Raw genomic sequence first — 18805 nt, forward strand, 5'->3', positions numbered from 1 at the left:
AAAGTACTTTTACGACAAAATAGGTTTATTGAAAAAATTAATTTTCAACGCCTCTTGCGTCAAATATTACCTACTAAAGTAACTTGACCCAATCTAGATTTGTTCCTCTATTCAAAAGTTATGCTAGCTCCATATCAATTCTAGGAATGGAAAAGACTTTAAACGAATGTGTTATTTATTTATTAATATAATTTTTTTTTTTTTTTGATAAAGTTTGAACGTATGATGGTTATTTTTTTATTAAATAATTATTAAATAAAAATTACAACAATTCAATTAGGAAATTTGAGAATTTGAAATAATAAATGAATTTGTAAATATTTAAATTTTTAAACTAACGCTGCATTTAATTTTCGCACCAAAAATGACGGGAAAATATGACCAAAAATGTCAACCAATCATGAAACGAAGAGATGTTACTCGTCGACCAATGAGCTGACGAACAAAACGACTTCATACGATATTTTTCGAAAGTAAAAGTAATAATCTTAATCTCTTTCTCTTTTTTTCATTTTATTCATTTTTATATTTTTTTTATTACTTATTTTATTATTTTTTTTTTTTTAATAACTTATAATAACTTATAAAAAAGATAACGGCCGAAAAGTGGAGCCGTGTAAAATGACCTCTGATTAGCTGACACTGATGACGATGCCTGACGCGAGCCGACTCTGTATACGAGCGCCTGCGCTGTTAATTGTCAACAGAAAGTCAAAATTATTCGATAATCTCACGAGCACGTGGGGCGTTCAATCGTCAGTGAGAATTTGAATTTACCAGTGAGAAAGTGTTTCCGAAAAGTGTTAGTTACTCGTGGTTTCAACCTCGTGTATTTTCTCAAAGAATATTGTCGTGAATATTTAACAGTTAAATTACAAACAATCGAGCGAGTGATGGCAAGCGGAATGGACCCAATCAGGTATTACTTTTTTTGTTGTTTTAGTCCGGGTTTTAGTGAACTCGCAAGTTCACTCAAATGTCAGCAGCGTCCGGACTATTTGAAGCGATCGATTCATCACACTTATTTATTTTTCAGAGTGAAGGAAGAGCCGAGTGATAACTGGCCCGATGTGAACGACGATCAATGCGATTCGGGGGACTCTTGTGAAGCCGAAAATGTTGAAGCTTTTCTGTTCCATGAATTATCGGTGAGTTAAATGATTTAAATTATGTTCTGTTGATCGACTATTAGAAAATATCACACAATTTTTATTTTAGGCAAAACACGAGAAAAAGAGTGGAAACATAGATGAAAGAATTTTCATAGATTTTGAGTGCAAAGACGTCAAACCTGATCTCAAGCCTTTATCAATAACCGATTACAAAACTGAACGTCAAATTTTCCTACCTACTGTGCAAGTGGAAAATGAAAATCAGAGCAATGACGTAGACAGAAATATAATTATAGATTTTGAGTGCAGTGATTTTAAACTTGAACAAAAGCCTTCATCGACAAGTATTCACAAAACTGAGTATCAAAGTTGTCAATCCATTTTGAACGTAGAAAACAAAATTCAGAAAAAAGACAAAGTTCATAAGATTATACATCGTAATGTTAAGCTTTATAAATGTAAACATTGTCAGAAGGATTTTGGTCAAAGGTCTAACTTACAAAGTCATATTTTAATGGTTCATAAAAAAAAGAAAGATTACAAATGTGATAAGTGCCCAGCCGCATTTACTTTTAAACATATCCTCAGAGATCATATTAACGCAGTTCATCAGTGCATTAAAGCTTACAAATGTAAGAAATGTCCAAGTACTTTTACATTCAGTCAAGCCCGTAATAGACACTGGAAACTCATGCACACTGATAAAACTCATAGGTGCGATATATGTGGAAAAGCATATGTAACAGAAAATGAGTTAAAAAAGCATACTGTAATATCTCATTTGGGTATTAAACGTTATGATTGTGACTTATGTCAAAAGGGTTTTGCAACTAAAAATAAAATCCAAAGGCATATAATGGCAGTGCATTTACGCTTAAGAGATTTCAAGTGTCATGATTGTCAAAAATCTTATGGCGACAAAGATCAACTTCAAAGGCACATCTCAACAGTACATGCAGAAGAGAGACAAATTCGTTATTGTGAAATTTGTCATAGATCATTTAAGGCATATGGATGGCTTCAGAGACACATTAAAACTAAACATCAAAAAAATAAGTTACCCAAGCAAAATAAAAATAAAAACAAATAATAACATTTTAGAATAAGTGTCGATGAGACTTGAGTGTTGGTACATTTGTTTTATGCGTATGGGATATTTATAAAGTATGACTTTTATAAAGCTAAAAGTATACATAATGTATAATATAAATGTTACAATTATATTATATATTTTTTACTGTTAGCAAAATATGCCATATAATATGAATGCATCATAACGATTATTTTAATGAATATATGACCAAACAATGTATTTTAAAGTTTTATAATAAAAGATATAATAACGTTAAAAACATGCTTTCCCATTGATTTCAAATCCATAGGTATTGCACATATTCAAGCCCTACATCATCTTGTTCTTACTCTCTATTAAACACTCAATCAAAGATATAACGTACATAATTTTTTGGAAAAACATAGTTTTCCATATTGCTTAATGAAATAAATACTTAATTAGATGATTTATCCATAGATTTTCAAAACAAGGATCCAATCGCTTTTTCTCCCCATCAGCAATGTCAAAGGCAATTTATTTTTTCTAAATACACGTTCTTTAATATTCTTAAATCTAAGCATTAGATGTAAAAAGGTAAACACGAGTTTGAAAAACTATATATACGTTTGACAGATCGTATCGCGTATTCGAGTACAATATTTCGCAAACACGTTTCCAGCACAAAGTTCGCGAGAATTTATATGGAATCCTTTTCGCGCTCAGCATCGGCAGCTGCTGCAGGTGGATATATAATATAGATTTTCAAGTTTCGCACGATGGTATGTACCTATATATGTACCTATATAACTAGTTAGCCGACGCGTACTATCTTGAAGACACTCGAGCGCGCGTTAATGAAAGAGGAATTGAATCTTGGTCGCTCGCTCGCGTCAAAGTAAAAGCTCTTTTGAACTGCATTCGCACATGGGTACTATAGCAAAAGTCCCACAGATATATAACACATCAGCAGCGTGACAGCGAGAGACACGCGTGTGAAGCCCGCGGGACACCTATAGTAATTATTTCGAGCTTCGTTTGTCGTTTGCGCGTGCACACACACACACACACACACACACACACATACATACTACACACGCCTGCAAACTGGGCAACAGGAAACGGTAAGCGAGTGTATATCACAAGAACATCGGGTCGCCCCGGACGCACTTGCCAAAGATGCACCGCACCGAGCTCTATCGTGGTATACATCCCCGTGCCGTGTGCTGTACACGTATAGCTGCTGTTGGTGCCTGCTGCTGACGAGGCCGCGACGACGACACCTTAGACTAATTTTCCCGGACGGTAATTGCATTTATGAGCCCGAGAGCAGCCCGTATCCGGCAGGCACCAGCCACACCAGCACCATCACCACCATTGCTCCGCCAAGTCATTAAGTTGCCGACGCTGAGGGCGTTGTTTTGATTATGCCATTTCCTCGGCTGCTTATTTACCCCGGACATATACACGCCCGAATCGTGATACTTGATAACCGTAACTCTCAGCGCTGTATGTGCGAGTTGGGGTGCGAGTAATACGTATCGATATTTTCTGGATCACCGCATCCCTCGATATGTCGTTGCTCTACCTTGAAGATTCGTTCGCTGTCTTGTGCTTGAAAATGTGTCTTGATTATCGTGTCGTTTTTCTTGATAAAAATTATGAGCTATAATCATTCGATATTTAACTGATCTTGAATCAATCGGGAATTGCATTTAAACTCATGGTGGCTATTTCTTATTGTACTGACACATGCGTTGATAAACAACTTTTGAATAACTCGTTAGTTTTTAATTTTTAATTAAAACAAACAAACAAAGAAAGGGCAGAATGTTATTTATTGTATAAATACATTGTAAAAGGATTTTTAACAAACTGTTTTCTTATTACAAATACAAGCATTCGTTTAGAACTATTGAGATGTTGAAGTGATTTAATGGATCATGTTTAATGTGATTAAAATATTTTAGAAGTGAAACCAGTGTATTATGACTGGATAATTTCAAGCATAGATTGTGTTTTTATTGAATATCATTCAAAAAGTTGCACAACATCCATATTGTTATATTGTTTTTGGATCATTGCTTAAAATAAAGCTTTGCTTAAAAGTATCCATTTTTAGTTGTTTAAACAAATGGTTTTCCAGTAGCAGATAAGATGAAACTCAACGAGCAATTGTAACCCATCAGTCAATTTTAATGTACATTTGAAAAGCAATGGTGCTGATCGCATGATTTGGAATTGAGTGCAAACATTTTTCAAGATCAATCTACTTACAAAATGAAATTGTGTGAATAGAGTATTTTTTGACCTTTATAGTACTTTTACACAATGAGAAAGTAAACAAGTAAGTTATTTCAAAACTTTTCAATTGATAACATTAGATAATTAAATATAAGGTATAAATGAATTCCAACATTGAATCTGTATTTTTAAAGATGATAATTTATTTTTTCTAAAATGAATGTTTAATTTTTAACTTTATTAAATCACACACTACGGACAATTAAATTTTAGTACTAGTTAACATAAATTCAAAAAAATCAAACACAGTTCAGTTAAGGAGATCTGGACCCCACGTTTTTATCGACCGAGGCACCAAAGTTTCTTTTATTTTTAACTTATTCTGTAATTCGAATTTCGACGCTTTGTGGCGACCTTCATTTTGTCGCTAAGAATAAGCAGTTAAATTTGCAGCCCATTCCATCGAAAAAATTTCCTGGAAAACTGGATTAAAATTTTTGATCCTGTCTTTGGATCTATGGCTTGATCAAAAATTTTAATCCAGTTTTCCAGGAAATTTACTCGATGGTATTGGCTGCAATTTTAACTGCTTATTCTTAGCGACAAAATGAAGGTCGCCACAAAGCCATTCGTCGAAATTCGAATTACAGAAAAAGTTAAAAATAAAAGAAACTTTGGTGTCTCGGTCGATAAAAACGTGGGGTCCAGATCTCCTATTAAAAATGTGAGGTACAGACCACCTTAAGGGTCCTCTATACACACTCGGTCGGTAACTATATTCGCGTATTTTGTACCCATTTTTTTCATTTAGTATACAACCTATGGTCATGAAATTTTTTGGGAGTGATAACGAAACTAATACAAATGTACCTATGAAGCTATTTTTTCAGATAATTGAAAAAAAAAATTTTTACAATGTTTATATGAAAAAATAGCTTCATAGGCACATTTGTATTAGTTTCGTTATCACTCCCAAAAAATTTCAAGACCATAGGTTGTATACTAAATGAAAAAAATGAGTACAAAATACGCAAATATAGTTACCGACCGGGTGTGTATAGAGGAACCCTTAAGAAAATCCGTATGTCAGCCTAAAAATCAAAATTTCGATTTAGTTTTCTGAAACTTCTAGTCAATATTTCTCTAAAAGGCCCTATGGCGACCTTAAAAACATCAAGATGAAGGTTGCCGTAGAGCCTTTTAAAAAAATATTGACTAGAAGTTTCAGAAAACTAAATCGAAATTTTGATTTTTGGGCTGAGGATACGGATTTTTTTAATACTCTAAACTTTGCGCGAAAGCGTACTTACCGACGTATGACAACGTGCTGGGCTGCTTGATTGCATAATGTCAAAGTTGCATGTGGCCGGTGGCCGGCCTCCTTCGATTTTTTATGCAACACAACGTAGTATTCGCGACGTTTGAACAAGTATGTTTTTAATATAAACTCTTACTCGTTGCAATCTTAATGAAACTTTGATGATGAAGTAAAGTCGAGATTGTAATGTTTTTGACATGATTTCTGAGTGGTGAACGGTTATTACATATAATTGACATTGTATAGAGGGCGATTGCTGTATTGTGCATTTGTGTATACATTACTCGTTTATTACATTTGTTTGCACAATATACAATGTTGTACAAAACATGTGCATGGGCTTCTAGTCATTATGCAAGACAAATTAGACATAACTTGCAAAGAAATATCCATAGCAAAATTCCCAATAATGAAGATCTTGAACGAAAGAAGAGAATAAGGTCTACCTTTAATTATGTTACGGCTGCTGGTATTTTGGCCCTTGGATTGACATACGCTGCTGTACCACTGTATAGACTGTTCTGTCAGGTATAATTTTTATGTTAAAAATACTTCTTTATTATCCAAATTGACATGACCAAATATTTGAATGAAAACAAACGAAAATTACTTGAGTTAACCTTATAGCTCATTAATCAGTGCTGAATCTTATTATATGATTGAATACTAAAACTAGATCCTCTATTTTGTCATGCAGGCGTTTGCTTATGGTGGAACAACAGGACATGATACATCCAAAGTTGCAGAAATGAAACCTGTCAAAGAAAGAGTACTAAAAATAAAGTTTACAGCTGATACTGCAGCTCAAATGGCGTGGAACTTTCAACCACAGCAAAAAGAAATTAAGTTAGTGCCCGGTGAAACTGCTCTGGCATTTTACACTGCAACTAATCCAACAGATGTACAAATTAGTGGAGTATCTACTTATAATATAGTACCGTTCGAAGCTGGTCCTTATTTCAATAAAATTCAGTGCTTTTGTTTCGAAGAACAAATGCTTGCACCCCATGAACAGGTAACGTATAATGATTTTGATGTAATTAGAATTCAATATTGTGAAGAAAAATGATTTGGTAATTGTAATACTTTTTTATTTTTTATTAAGGTGGATATGCCTGTATTTTTCTTCATTGATCCAGAATTCACTGAAGATCCTAAAATGGAATTTGTTGATGAAATTGTTCTATCTTATACATTTTTTGAAGCTAAAGAAGGAACAAAATTACCAATACCAAGTTATATTAAAAAAGTCCACTAACTCTATAGGTAATATAAATAATTTAAGTTTTATAATATAAATTATTTTTATAGTTTTTGTATTACTTAAGGTTTGAGTGTTTTTCAAGTACAAGCTTTAAAACTTTGGTATTTATTTGACTACTATAATTATAATTAACTATATTAAAATTTGTAATTTTCTTTAAAATTCAACAGTAAATATTGAATGTGCTCTAATTTGTATACAGATTAAAACCGAAACATGGCATTCACTGGGTATGCTCGTCTCAATCCACAAACTTTGTCTTTATCAATGTATAATGCATCAATTTTCAAAGCCAAATCGTGCTCAAGAGCATTGCGAGTTCTTAGTAACCGCTGATGTTGACACTCCATATCTTTTAAAGCTCTATGCATCTTTTCAACCTGATTATATATGCCATCAATTTCTTTCTGGAGACTCGTGTATGCATAATCCCTGCATAATTCTATATCAGGACGATGTGTTCTTGCTTCTAATCTAGTGTGAGCTACTTTTAATGCATAGCTCTTATCTGCTATAGCTTTGCGCATTAATTCTAAATTCTTTTCGACGTCAAAAATTTCTTGTTGTACCTTCAAGATTTAATTATGTACATCTTAGTCTTTTTTCTAATGTTGTGAATTAGTTTTGTGCTATTTACCTTATGCAAATGTTGCTGCAGTTTACTTTTTGCTTCCAATAACTCTGAACACCTTCGCGAAAGAGCATTATTACTACTGTTCCAAGCATCCCACATTTCCTGAGCCACACGATTGATCAAAGTCTCTGCTTCTGCTCTAAGTTGGCATGATTTAGTTCTCTCTGATTGCGACTTTTGAATGATCCTATTTGCTGTTTCGGCCCATGTATCAGGCTTCGAAATGCTATAAGTATAATAAATAAGAACATTTACTCTGGTAAATAATTTTTTAACATTCTAGAACAGAGCAATCAATACCAAGGATCATATTTTTCAATTCCCGAATAGTACTGCAAACCTCTACTGGCATTATTGATTTGATAACAGTGAAGGTCAATACCAAGCGCACTTTCCTTATTTTTAAGATCGAGCTCTAATTGATTCTGCGAAATTCTGCAATTTCGGAGCTGTAGAAAGACAGATTCGTAGACGTTAATTAGACTCAATAGTACTAGCAAACTACATAACTTACCTGATCCTTAACTCTATCGAGACAGTGTTCCAATCGTCTTTCGCCACTTTTCAAATGCTCAACTTCGCGAAGCAGAGACTTTTCGGGGTCGTCGTGAACCAGTTCCATTCCTTGAATTCAATGATTTTTTTTTTTTTTTTCATTAAAAATTCACCGATTTTAAATAAATTCGAATCGTACCTTTCCTCGCTTCTCTGTGGTACAAGCACTCCTCGGCTACGTGAAGCGGATTCTCGATGTCCTGCACGGCTTTCTCCAGCGTCGTACGGCAGTCCTGCAGTCGGTCGATCTCCTGCACCTGCTTCTCCAGCTCGGACGCGATCTCGTTGCGCCAGAACGTCACGTCGCTGATTCTCTCGCCCAATCGGCGCCCGGTGTCGTGCTGAGTGTGCTGGATCTTGTGATCGGCCTCCCTGCCCCAAAATTAATTCAACGTACAACTTTAATAACGATGAATCAATGTGACGAATCGATCGTGTCTCTATAAACTCGCCTCATTAATTTTACAGCGTCGCTGCGCATCCTCTCGGAATAATAGCGATTCGAGTCAGCTTCGTTGTAGAACTTGACTTGCTTCTGGAACCACTCGTTGGGCGTGAATCTCGAGCACAGGGCCGAGGTCTGCGAGGAGTACGGAGGATGCTTCGGCAGGCCCGCGACGAGATTCGGAAACTTCAACGGCTGCGTGGTCATGCTGCAGAGCGGATCGACCGTATAGCTCGACAATGCTTTCGAGGATCTGTATGAATTATACCTGTTGTATATGTAAAGTTTTGACGTTTAATCGTTTACGTTGGAGCTTTATTTATTGTTTTAGTAAAATATAATTACGAATGCGTTTTAAATATTGGTCTCTGTCTAATTTCGATTCGATTTAACCCGTCATTTCATCGATTTTCATTCATTAAAAATTTCGATTCGCTATAAAAAATCTAAAGTCTCATGAAGAAAAGTAAACGATCAAAAGATAATTTGACTCCGCTGCAATGTGTTCACTCTAGTCTTTAAATAGCTCAATTGTGGGATGCTCCGACCGAAGGAATTTCGCGCACAGCGGGTAAACCGGCGTTGGTAAGGGGTGAGATAAATGTTAGATCAATATAGCGAGCTCTGGCATTCCTTTGCTGTCCCAAAAAATCAATCTCCCTCCGCGCCCACCAACGACGACGACGATGACACGCTTATCGATCACGATAACGTCGTTCTCCTAGATAATTTATTGCCGCCTCTGGTGCTCGACGATGTGGGATTATTTTTTCGAAAATATTTAATGTATCGCATATGCACTCACAGAGGCACCAGATCGCAGGTGTCGATGCCCAATTTCGGCCGCCAAGCGAGGGACCGAGCTTTCGCCAAACTGTTCGCCAGTCTCGATGAGGATGATAATAACGATTTTATGCAGGGCGCCGATGACGATGACTCTAATGCTCTGCAGTGATGAAAATGCTGAAAAAATATAATATAATGTTAAATGATTAATTTTAAAATAATTAAAATTCAAATTCTGTAAAATCAATTTCATTGAAGTAAAGAGTTTTTTTTTATTTAGCGATTGATTTAAAAATATTTCCAAAAAGAGAATGAGTTTGCATTTAAAAAACAAAAGATCAAGCAGACTGATAAGTTCAAAAATTTAAATGGCTGTCGATACGCCGTGCAGACGATTTTTAATCGCAAGTAGTTTCAACATGGCTGACAAACCGCAAGAAGCTCCCGAACGTGAGTGTTTGTTTTTTTTCAAGATACTCTTGATAGTTTTCTTAATTAAAATTAACGTAACTTGTTAAGTCAATATTTTGATGAACGTGAATTCTTAGAGTCATTTTTCATTATCGATTAAGTTTGCGTGGTATCAATATTATCAAAATTGTCTAAACATTAGGTTATATTTTGAATTCAAATGTCAATTTCATAATATTGCTTTTTACAACTTTAGTGGATTTTGAAGTCCATTTGGATTTATTAAGAATTTTGTTATATTTGAGTGATTAGGAATAGTTTAAATTCATATCCATATTATTATATCAATGTGAACAGTTTGTTTTTAATTAATTAAACATAATTGTTGTTTAATTTAGATTGCCCAGGAACACAGAGTCAAGATGCTGGCAAAGCATCAGCATGTGCTGGTTGTCCAAATCAAAACATTTGCTCGTCAGGAGCAACTAAACTACCTGACCCTGGAATTGCATTAGTCAAGGAAAGGTTGTCATCTGTCAAAAATAAAGTATTAATTCTATCGGGCAAAGGTGGTGTAGGAAAAAGTACAGTGACTTCTCTTATTTCAAGAGGTCTTGCTGCTGAAAATATTAATAGAAATGTGAGTATATTTTACATGATTCTAAATTGTAAAACTGTTTTTTTTGTTTTTAAATAAATCTTTGAAAAATAGATCAAAATCTCTTATAAATTTTATTGTTTTTTTAAAAACGATAAGATTTTTTTTTAAAATTTCTATATTTATGAAGTGTAAAATTTTTATCAACTCAAGTACATTATTAAATTTATCAATGGGACTTTTCCTACTTACCCTTCTTCCCAAGCCTAAAATATCTAAATGATTTTCTAAATACATGATGGATGGATATGTGACTGCTGAAAGACTAACAGTAGGTTGGGAAATAAACTAATCCACTAGGGAACATCACTTGCACTCATTCATGTATATATGTTGCATAAACTTTCATTGATTACTGTACCACCTACATGCAACCAAACAATATAACATGTCATGCACAAAATACATTTCCATGAAACTAAATTTAGAGTAATAACTAGGTCTTATAGAATACAAGGTTACTCATTTTATTATTCTTTTTCAGGTAGCTGTTTTAGACATTGATATTTGTGGCCCATCACAACCAAGAGTCCTTGGAGCTCTTGGTGAACAAGTACATCAAAGTGCCTCAGGATGGTCACCAGTTGTAAGCGCATGCAAATAACAAATAAATCATGACAAATCATTCAAAGTGTCCTCAATTTAACTTTTCTTGCAGTTTGTAGAAGAAAATCTGTCCCTAATGTCAATAGGATTTTTATTAAATGATGTCAATGATGCTGTTATATGGAGAGGTCCAAAAAAGAATGGTAAAGTTCAAAAGATGTTTTTAAAATAATACTTTATTTTAACTAATGCACTTGTACAATTTCAGGCATGATTAGACAATTTTTATCAGAAGTTGATTGGGGAACATTAGATTATCTAATTCTGGATACCCCACCTGGAACTTCTGATGAACATCTATCTGCTACAACGTATTTAAAAGAAGCTGGAATCACTGGAGCAATTATAGTTACAACACCTCAAGAAGTTGCGCTGTTAGACGTAAGGAAGGAAATAGACTTTTGCAGAAAAGTGAAAATTCCTATTTTAGGCGTCGTTGAAAATATGAGTTCTTTTGTTTGCCCAAAATGCAAGGTATTATTTAAAATAAATCAAAATAATGCTAGATTTAGTGCACCTAGATTTCATTTAATTATAAAAAAATTACATATTTTCAGAACTCTGCAGAAATATTCCCAGCACTAACTGGAGGAGCTAAAAAAATGTCTGAGGAATTGAATGTGGAATTTTTAGGATCTTTACCTTTGGATCCTTATTTAGCTAGATGCTGCGATGAAGGAAAAAATATTTTGGAAGAATTTCCAGAATCTCCCACAGTGAAAGCTTTACATTCCCTTGTTAACAGTAATAACTATTTTTATTTATTTTATTAGAAATTCACCAAAATTTGAATGTAATTGACAAAAAAAATTTTTTTTCAGAAATCATAGAAAAATGTGATGGGTGATGATATTAACATCAAAGGAATATTTTTATGTGTTTCAATGTAATAAATATGTTTTATATGGAACTATTTTTTTTTAGTAACCGTTGTAAATAAATGTTGTTGATCATTTAACAAGAGGAGAACTAATTGAATTATTTTTAACTTCACATCTCCTATTAGTGCCAGTAAAATATTCTACTCTGTAAGTAATATCTTACTACACGCTTTGCTTTCAATTTTATCTCAAAATTGCATTGCATCCTGCCTCAACTAAAAATAGAATTCAGTCACGTACTTTTTTTCGATATAAAAACAACGGTATGTAGTGCAACGTCGAACGAAGTTGTCCGATAAAAAAAAATTACTCATTGCTGATAAAGCTGTATCATCTTCGCGAAACTTTATGTATTCATTTCATCATTGAGATTCTTTTGACGGCGTAAGTGCATAAAATTATATTACTTGGTATACAATGTTTGTCTTTCAAGTGTTCGATCCCAAAATGAATCGAGCATTAGATGTCTTTTTTTTTTTTTTTGCTTGGCAAGGTGAAAGACACAAGTTGTATCGAAGAAAGTGAAAACCGGCGTGTGTATGTAAGCATTATGCAGCGCGCGGCCGACATCATTAGATCGTGCAAACACGTATCCTATACTGTATTACATTGACATATTAATATATGTACTGCACAAATGCACACACGCAACCGATATTAGATATACCTATGTATAGGTAACACATGCTGTTAGCAGTACTTTTCAGCATTTCTCCCCTTCCATGCTTCCACGAAACTAAATCGCAACACGCACATATATATACATACATAGGCAGGCAGGAGCAGGCAGGCAGAGAGTAGCGTGTGTTGACTGTTGTGTATTAATGTCGCCTGCGTTAGCCGCATTTCTTGCTATTACTACTTCGCGCGACAGCTATTTCTGTAAATGGACTGCGGTGGTGCAGCGGGCGAAAGTTCGCTTTGAGCTGCTTTCCCATTATTGTTTCGTGTGGTGCATTTTACTTGCGGCTCTTCCGAACTCTTGAATTCGAAAAAGTGGTGTCGATTTGAGTCCGGTGTTGTTGCATCCCCCTCAGTCATCGGTGTGTGTTTTGAAGTTCGGTTATGATCACCTGTTGCGCAGTCGTGACATTTCATGCATAACAACGCCAGAGGTAATGATTGACATATTATTATTATCGCAATGTTCAAGCGTCGTATCTCGAAGGGGATTCCCAGTAGTGTTTTTTGTTCTCATAAAAGTTTGATATCGCTCGAGTAGTTTCTTTAGGCTGAAACAGTGCGTTTGGATTGTAATAAAGACCGGTCGAGTCTTTTGTTTACGTTGAGCTTGCTCGCGCTGTATTTGTAAACACTGTAGAGTGGATTGGTGAATCTGATCGCGTAAAAAATACGAACGTAAAATTTATATTTCAGAATTATTTTTCGAGAACATGGGGGCCAAAAAGCCAGCGGATACCAGCTTTCTGATAGCCAATTCTGGTGGTGAAGGCTCATCAACACCTCCAGCGAATCCAGTACTTCCTGATAAAAGTTTGTAAACATTAGATTACTTCATGAATCTTATCATGCAAAATAATTTAACGTGCAATTTATATTTCAGATTCAATGATTGACAAAATGAGTGCCAAAAAGATGGCAGATTCAAGTTTCTATTTTACACCAAACTCTGGTGAAGGCTCAGAATCACTATTGATAAATACTGTTAATTCATCGGCATCTCAAAATTCAGTATTATCGGATGATAACAGTTTCAAAGTTAACATGAAGAGTTTTTTACAGTACGCTTCACCTATACTTTTGGCAATCAAATATGCTGCTTTTTTTGTCATTTTTGTACTCAGTGTTTATGTGCTGGTACAATGCACCGAATACTTTAAGGAAGCTAAACAACAACAAGATGAAATGAGAGAGGAACTGAATACTTTTCATATCACGGCTGAACATAGTCTCACTCAATTAGAACGACTTCAAGGACAAATGGAAGATAAAATTGAAAATATTAATGTACTAACAGAACTTGGTGCACAGCGAATAAAAGATATGTTTTCTTTCTCCAAATCTGATCTTATGAAAGATTATGCAGAAGAAGATGGAGCTAAATGTGATTATATTCCATTAAATTTGAGATTTGACTGTCATCCTGAAAATGGAGCATCTCAACTCTCATGTACAGACAGAGGATGCTGTTGGAATCCTCTTCACCAATTGAATTATGAAAAAAATGTTCCTTTAGATGTGCCTTATTGCTATTATCCAAAAAATTGGACCTTATATAAATATGATAACTTTACCAAAGATGGTAATGATTTCTCAGGATTTCTGAAATTGCAGAAAAATTCATTCTATAAAAATGATGTGCCACTAGTTAAGATAGAAAGTTTTGGGGTGGATGATACAACTTTACGTGTCAAAGTAAGTGCTGTTAATTTTTTCTTATTATTATATTATACATAATTTTAACTTTCCAAATTTCTTAGATATTTGATCCTGTTAATAAACGCTATGAACCACCTTATCCTATAAGAGAAGATCCACATCCATTCTCTAAAGAAAATAACAATCCTCAGTATGAATTTAAAATGGATGAAAATATACCCGGATTCAAAGTTATGAGAAGCAATGATCAAAAAACTATGTGAGAATTAATTTTTTTGTAGAATTAAATCATTTCTTTTATATAAAGTATCTAAATTATCATTTTATTTTTCAGTTTCAACTCTATTGGATTTGGCGGTTTTATATTTGCTGATCAATTCTTACAAATCAGTTCTGTACTTCCATCTTCAAATATTTATGGACTTGGAGAACATCGAACAAACTTGAAATTAAATACCAATTGGCAAAAACTTACTTTATTCAATGCTGATCAACCACCTACAGAAAATGTAATCATTTTCATTTTTCATTTTTTGTTTAACATATTTTGGCACTTAATAAAAATTATTTTCAGGCTAATTTATATGGATCACATCCATTTTATATGGTTGTTGAAAAATCAGGAAAAACTCATGGCATGTTATTCATGAACAGTAATGCAATGGGTAATTAAAATAATTTTGATAAAAAATAACTTAAAAATTACATGTCTTCAAATTGGTTGAATTTTCACAGATATCATTTTGCAACCAACTCCTGCTATTACAATAAGAAGTATTGGAGGAATATTTGACATGTACTTTTTTATGGGCCCAACTCCTGCTGATGTTTTAAAACAATATGCCCAAGTTGTTGGTAAACCATTTTTACCTCCTTATTGGTCTCTGGGCTTTCATTTGTGTAGATTCGGCTACAAATCTTTGGAAGAGACTCGATCTGTTTGGAAAAGAACAAGAGATGCATTAATTCCATTTGTAAATATTTCTAATTACGTTTTTATTTTCAAAAATGTATACAATTTTTAATTTCATTCAATCTTGTTTTAGGATACTCAATGGAATGATTTAGATTATATGGATAAAAACAACGATTTTACATATGATAAAATCAAATTCAAAGACCTGCCAAAATTCGTAAAAGAAATTCATGACGTAAGTTAGATATAACATGTAAAAAAAATGTATGACTTGGACTTGATGAATAAAATATTTCTATATATTTCACTCAAAGGCTGGCATGCATTATATACCATTAATTGATGCTGGAGTATCTGCTCTAGAAGAAAGTGGATATGTTCCTTATGATGAAGGCGTCAAATTAGGTATTTTTGTTATTGATGAAAATGACAATGTACCTTTTAAAGGCAAAGTATGGAATTTAAATTCTACAACATGGCCAGATTTTACTCATCCAAAAACTTCAGCATATTATTCTGAAATGATGAGCAATATGCACAAGGATTTTGAATATGATGGTGCATGGATAGTGAGTATTATTTTTATCTACATAATACTTAGGGCTATTCTTCATAGTTGACATAAATAGCATGAAGAGTAAAAATAACTATTGATATATTCTACATTTTATTCAATTTTTATTGTACTTGGTATAACAAAAAAACATTTTTTTAGGATATGAACGAGCCATCAAATTTCTACAATGGTCACTTAAATGGCTGTGATTTCAATAATTCTCTCAATACTCCTCCATATTTACCTAATGTTGTTGGAAATCTATTAACTAGAAAAACTTTGTGCATGAATGCCAGACAACATCTTGGATATCACTATGATCTTCATAATGTATACGGAACTAGTCAAGCAATTGTTGTTAATAGGTATGAATCTTATTTTGAGAAATGAACAAAATTATTTTACTGGACAGGAAATTATTTTTCATTATGATAACTATTTCATTTTCCAGTGCGCTAAAACAAATAAGAAATAAAAGACCATTCATTATTTCTCGATCTACTTGGGAAGGTCATGGATCTTACGCAGGACATTGGACTGGCGATATTTATTCTTCATGGTAAATATCTAATTTTTAACATAAAAAAAAAAACTCATCATTCAACAATTTCTCTTATTGATTTTTAAATTTCAGGCATGATTTGAGAATGAGTATTCCAGAAATATTAGCATATAGCTTGTTCCAAATACCAATGGTTGGAGCAGATATCTGTGGTTTTGATGGTAATGCTACTGAAGCTCTTTGTAACCGATGGATGCAGTTGGGAGCATTTTACCCTTTTTCTCGCAACCACAATTCAGATGACACAACTGTAAATAATCAACTGTTGCATTAATTGAGAAATCAATCAATAGTCGAGGATTAATATCAATATTTATTATTTCAGGAACAAGATCCTGTATCAATGGGACAACTAGTAGTTATGTCTTCCAAAAAAGCTTTGAATGCACGTTATTATCTTCTCCCGTATTTGTATACCTTATTTTATCGTGCTCACAAGTATGCAGAAACAGTTGCTCGACCTTTGTTTGTTGAGTAAGTATTTTTTGTGGATTAATAATAAATTTTCTTATCAATAAATTTTTCTAACCATCGAAATGTAGATTTCCAGAAGATCCTAATACATTTGACATCGATACAGAATTTTTGTGGGGTAGTTGTTTGCTGATAGTACCAGTACTAAAAGAGGTAATAAATTATATCAAAGATTAATTTATTTTTCAAACATATGAAAATTTTATTTCTTCCAGAACGAAACATATGTAAATACGTATCTACCAAGAGGACCTTGGTATAACTTTTATACAAAAGAATACTCTAATTCTATCGGTTCAAATTACACCCTCGATGCACCAATCGATACGATTCCCTTATTGGTGCGCGGTGGATGTATTCTTCCAGTTCAAGAGCCAAGTACCACCACCACTTTGAGCCGTCAAAAACCATTTGGATTGTTTATTGCCTTAGACGAACGAGAAAGAGCCACCGGTGAACTATATTGGGACGACGGTGACAGCTTAGGTAAATTATTTCAAACGAATAATATCAATATAAATTAATATTTAAGAAATTATTAAAATTTTTCACGACTTTTCAGATTCGATAGAAAAGAAACAGTACTTATTGTTCTCATTCAATGTATCCGACGACACTTTGACAAGTTATACGGTAGAAGGATCTTACGGTGGAAAAATGAAACTGGGAAAAATCACAATAATGGGAGTTACTAAAATTGTGCAACAAGTATTCCTTAATGAAAATGACGTTAAGTTTGTCTACGACAAAGAATTATTAGTACGTTTCACACCATTTATCATTCAAGACTAACTTAACTGGGAATGAAAATTTAATTATCGTAATTTTACAGGTTTTGGAAATTGATAATTTGTTTGTGGACTTTTCGAAGAAGTTTGTTCTGAGATGGAGCGATAGAAAAATCGAAACACACGAACCAACAACAGCAGTGCCAATAAAGATTCATAAAACTAGTCTTTCTAATGAAAATATTATACATGCAGTTCATTCAGGTACTTCAATCAATCGTATTACAATTTTTGAAGTTTTTGGACTGAGTTTGATCAGTTTATTGGCGTATAAGTACCACGTGATATTAGTGTAATAGATTTTAAGAGTTTTCAAATTAAGATGAGATCGATCATTGCTGGATAACTATAATATGCTGTGCATATCCTGCCCTACTGTTGAAGTTTTACTATAGATTTTAAACCATTGAAATAGTTACTTTTCATACGTTACCTCACATAGCAATTTATATAATATTTTGTTACTTATTTTGTATATCAGAGTGATAATATAGTTTATCCAGTCTTGTTAGCTCTCAATTCTTCTCATTAAAGTTACAATGAGACTAGATCTGGAGCGCCGATTTTTCCAAAATATTTTTGACGTTTTTATACACTGAAAACATCGGTTTTACGCATCTTGTTTAGTCTGGTTGCAGCTTAGTTACGTACATTTAGACATATGAGTGTTTATGCATTTAAGCGACATCAACGTATTTTTATTAAGTGTTTTGATATATTCAGTAAGAGTGACCCTCTAAAAATTTTTAAACAAATTTTATGCACTTGTAGTGCTAAATACCCGCGATTTTAGGTATTTAAATATCTTTTAGACAGTAAAATTGTGCACTTGTTAAGCATTATACTTATTAATTAACAATTTCATGTACTTTAAGTACTAATTATTCGCGAGTTTAGGTATTTCAATACCTTCCAGACAATAAAATTGCGCACTTGTTAAGCATTATATTTTTTAATTAACATTTATAAATGTTGTTTTGATAAGCTTTTATTCTATGAAAAATGTTTTTGTATTGAAAAGCATGATAAATAAAATTTGATACGAATATGAATATTTATTTTACCACAAGTTATTGCAATTCACTTATTTCTCTATTTGTGAAGTTGTTATTTTTAAAGTTTTGTATTTTAATTATTTTAAAAGAATTAAATTAAACGAAAATCAATAATTACTTTCTATCAGCTGTAATTCGAAAAGATTTCG

At 33.3% G+C, this 18805-nt stretch overlaps 5 protein-coding genes across 8 annotated transcripts; 4 read left to right on the forward strand and 1 right to left on the reverse strand.

Moving 5' to 3' along the window:
* Positions 1–905: 905 nt before the first annotated feature.
* Positions 906–5152, forward strand: LOC106658184 (zinc finger protein 92-like). The gene is made up of 4 exons (XM_014380025.2): positions 906–919; positions 1037–1148; positions 1219–1826; positions 5008–5152. The coding sequence occupies exons 1-4, from the start codon at positions 906–908 to the stop codon at positions 5150–5152; spliced, it is 879 nt and encodes a 292-aa protein (XP_014235511.2).
* Positions 5153–5764: 612 nt separating this feature from the next.
* Positions 5765–8722, forward strand: LOC106658213 (cytochrome c oxidase assembly protein COX11, mitochondrial). 2 transcript variants are annotated; one of them, XM_014380070.2, is made up of 4 exons: positions 5765–6253; positions 6423–6740; positions 6831–6991; positions 8647–8722. In XM_014380070.2, the coding sequence occupies exons 1-3, from the start codon at positions 6041–6043 to the stop codon at positions 6981–6983; spliced, it is 684 nt and encodes a 227-aa protein (XP_014235556.1). In that variant the 5' UTR covers positions 5765–6040; the 3' UTR covers positions 6984–6991; positions 8647–8722. The 2 variants fall into 2 exon arrangements, with proteins under 2 accessions (XP_014235556.1, XP_023314995.1); XM_023459227.1 differs by lacking the exon at positions 8647–8722 and adding an exon at positions 7192–7270.
* Positions 7021–10856, reverse strand: LOC106658211 (tektin-3-like). 3 transcript variants are annotated; one of them, XM_014380067.2, is made up of 8 exons: positions 10671–10856; positions 9429–9586; positions 8631–8876; positions 8318–8550; positions 8138–8247; positions 7924–8072; positions 7627–7849; positions 7021–7558 (listed from the first exon to the last, which is right to left on the reverse strand). In XM_014380067.2, the coding sequence occupies exons 1-8, from the start codon at positions 10713–10715 to the stop codon at positions 7193–7195; spliced, it is 1530 nt and encodes a 509-aa protein (XP_014235553.1). In that variant the 5' UTR covers positions 10716–10856; the 3' UTR covers positions 7021–7192. The 3 variants fall into 3 exon arrangements, with proteins under 3 accessions (XP_014235553.1, XP_014235552.1, XP_014235554.1); XM_014380066.2 differs by having other exon boundaries at positions 8631–8891; positions 10671–10855; XM_014380068.2 differs by lacking the exons at positions 9429–9586; positions 10671–10856 and adding an exon at positions 8969–9377 and having other exon boundaries at positions 8631–8891.
* LOC106658212 (cytosolic Fe-S cluster assembly factor NUBP1 homolog) lies at positions 9737–12026 on the forward strand. Its single transcript, XM_014380069.2, has 7 exons — positions 9737–9859; positions 10219–10460; positions 10963–11064; positions 11137–11227; positions 11293–11558; positions 11642–11828; positions 11906–12026. Exons 1-7 carry the CDS (start codon positions 9778–9780, stop codon positions 11929–11931), a joined length of 996 nt encoding a protein of 331 aa, XP_014235555.1. The 5' UTR covers positions 9737–9777; the 3' UTR covers positions 11932–12026.
* A 736-nt stretch (positions 12027–12762) lies between these two features.
* Positions 12763–18653, forward strand: LOC106658190 (lysosomal alpha-glucosidase-like). The gene is made up of 17 exons (XM_014380033.2): positions 12763–13080; positions 13343–13459; positions 13530–14341; positions 14407–14564; positions 14640–14814; positions 14880–14970; positions 15041–15279; positions 15352–15456; positions 15536–15790; positions 15937–16142; positions 16229–16336; positions 16412–16589; positions 16665–16813; positions 16882–16966; positions 17029–17299; positions 17376–17572; positions 17646–18653. The coding sequence occupies exons 1-17, from the start codon at positions 13062–13064 to the stop codon at positions 17895–17897; spliced, it is 3417 nt and encodes a 1138-aa protein (XP_014235519.2). The 5' UTR covers positions 12763–13061; the 3' UTR covers positions 17898–18653.
* Positions 18654–18805: the final 152 nt, after the last annotated feature.

This window comes from Trichogramma pretiosum, unplaced genomic scaffold (assembly GCF_000599845.2).
Source record: "Trichogramma pretiosum strain Unisexual culture from Peru unplaced genomic scaffold, Tpre_2.0 scaffold58, whole genome shotgun sequence".
In the NCBI taxonomy this organism is placed as follows: domain Eukaryota; kingdom Metazoa; phylum Arthropoda; class Insecta; order Hymenoptera; family Trichogrammatidae; genus Trichogramma; species Trichogramma pretiosum.

What these genes read in the sequence shown, in the direction of transcription:
- LOC106658212 (XM_014380069.2), top strand. Translation starts at nt 9,778, where the DNA reads ATGGCTGTCGATACGCCGTGCAGACGATTTTTAATCGCAAGTAGTTTC. An exon ending in CCTCAGGATGGTCACCAGTT is followed by an intron (nt 11,065 to 11,136) that starts GTAAGCGCATGC and finishes CTTTTCTTGCAG; the next exon opens with TTTGTAGAAGAAAATCTGTC. An exon ending in GAGAGGTCCAAAAAAGAATG is followed by an intron (nt 11,228 to 11,292) that starts GTAAAGTTCAAA and finishes GTACAATTTCAG; the next exon opens with GCATGATTAGACAATTTTTA.
- LOC106658190 (XM_014380033.2), top strand. An exon ending in AGCAATGATCAAAAAACTAT is followed by an intron (nt 14,565 to 14,639) that starts GTGAGAATTAAT and finishes TTTATTTTTCAG; the next exon opens with TTTCAACTCTATTGGATTTG. An exon ending in TAGTACCAGTACTAAAAGAG is followed by an intron (nt 16,967 to 17,028) that starts GTAATAAATTAT and finishes TATTTCTTCCAG; the next exon opens with AACGAAACATATGTAAATAC.
- LOC106658184 (XM_014380025.2), top strand. An exon ending in TTCTGTTCCATGAATTATCG is followed by an intron (nt 1,149 to 1,218) that starts GTGAGTTAAATG and finishes TTTTTATTTTAG; the next exon opens with GCAAAACACGAGAAAAAGAG. An exon ending in CACACTGATAAAACTCATAG is followed by an intron (nt 1,827 to 5,007) that starts GTGCGATATATG and finishes GCTTATTCTTAG; the next exon opens with CGACAAAATGAAGGTCGCCA.
- LOC106658211 (XM_014380066.2), bottom strand. Translation starts at nt 10,715, where the DNA reads ATGTATTTAGAAAATCATTTAGATATTTTAGGCTTGGGAAGAAGG. An exon ending in ACCTGCGATCTGGTGCCTCT is followed by an intron (nt 8,892 to 9,428) that starts GTGAGTGCATAT and finishes CATATACAACAG; the next exon opens with GTATAATTCATACAGATCCT. An exon ending in CCACAGAGAAGCGAGGAAAG is followed by an intron (nt 8,248 to 8,317) that starts GTACGATTCGAA and finishes ATTGAATTCAAG; the next exon opens with GAATGGAACTGGTTCACGAC.
- LOC106658213 (XM_014380070.2), top strand. Translation starts at nt 6,041, where the DNA reads ATGTTGTACAAAACATGTGCATGGGCTTCTAGTCATTATGCAAGACAA. An exon ending in TGTATAGACTGTTCTGTCAG is followed by an intron (nt 6,254 to 6,422) that starts GTATAATTTTTA and finishes TTTGTCATGCAG; the next exon opens with GCGTTTGCTTATGGTGGAAC. An exon ending in TGCTTGCACCCCATGAACAG is followed by an intron (nt 6,741 to 6,830) that starts GTAACGTATAAT and finishes TTTTTTATTAAG; the next exon opens with GTGGATATGCCTGTATTTTT.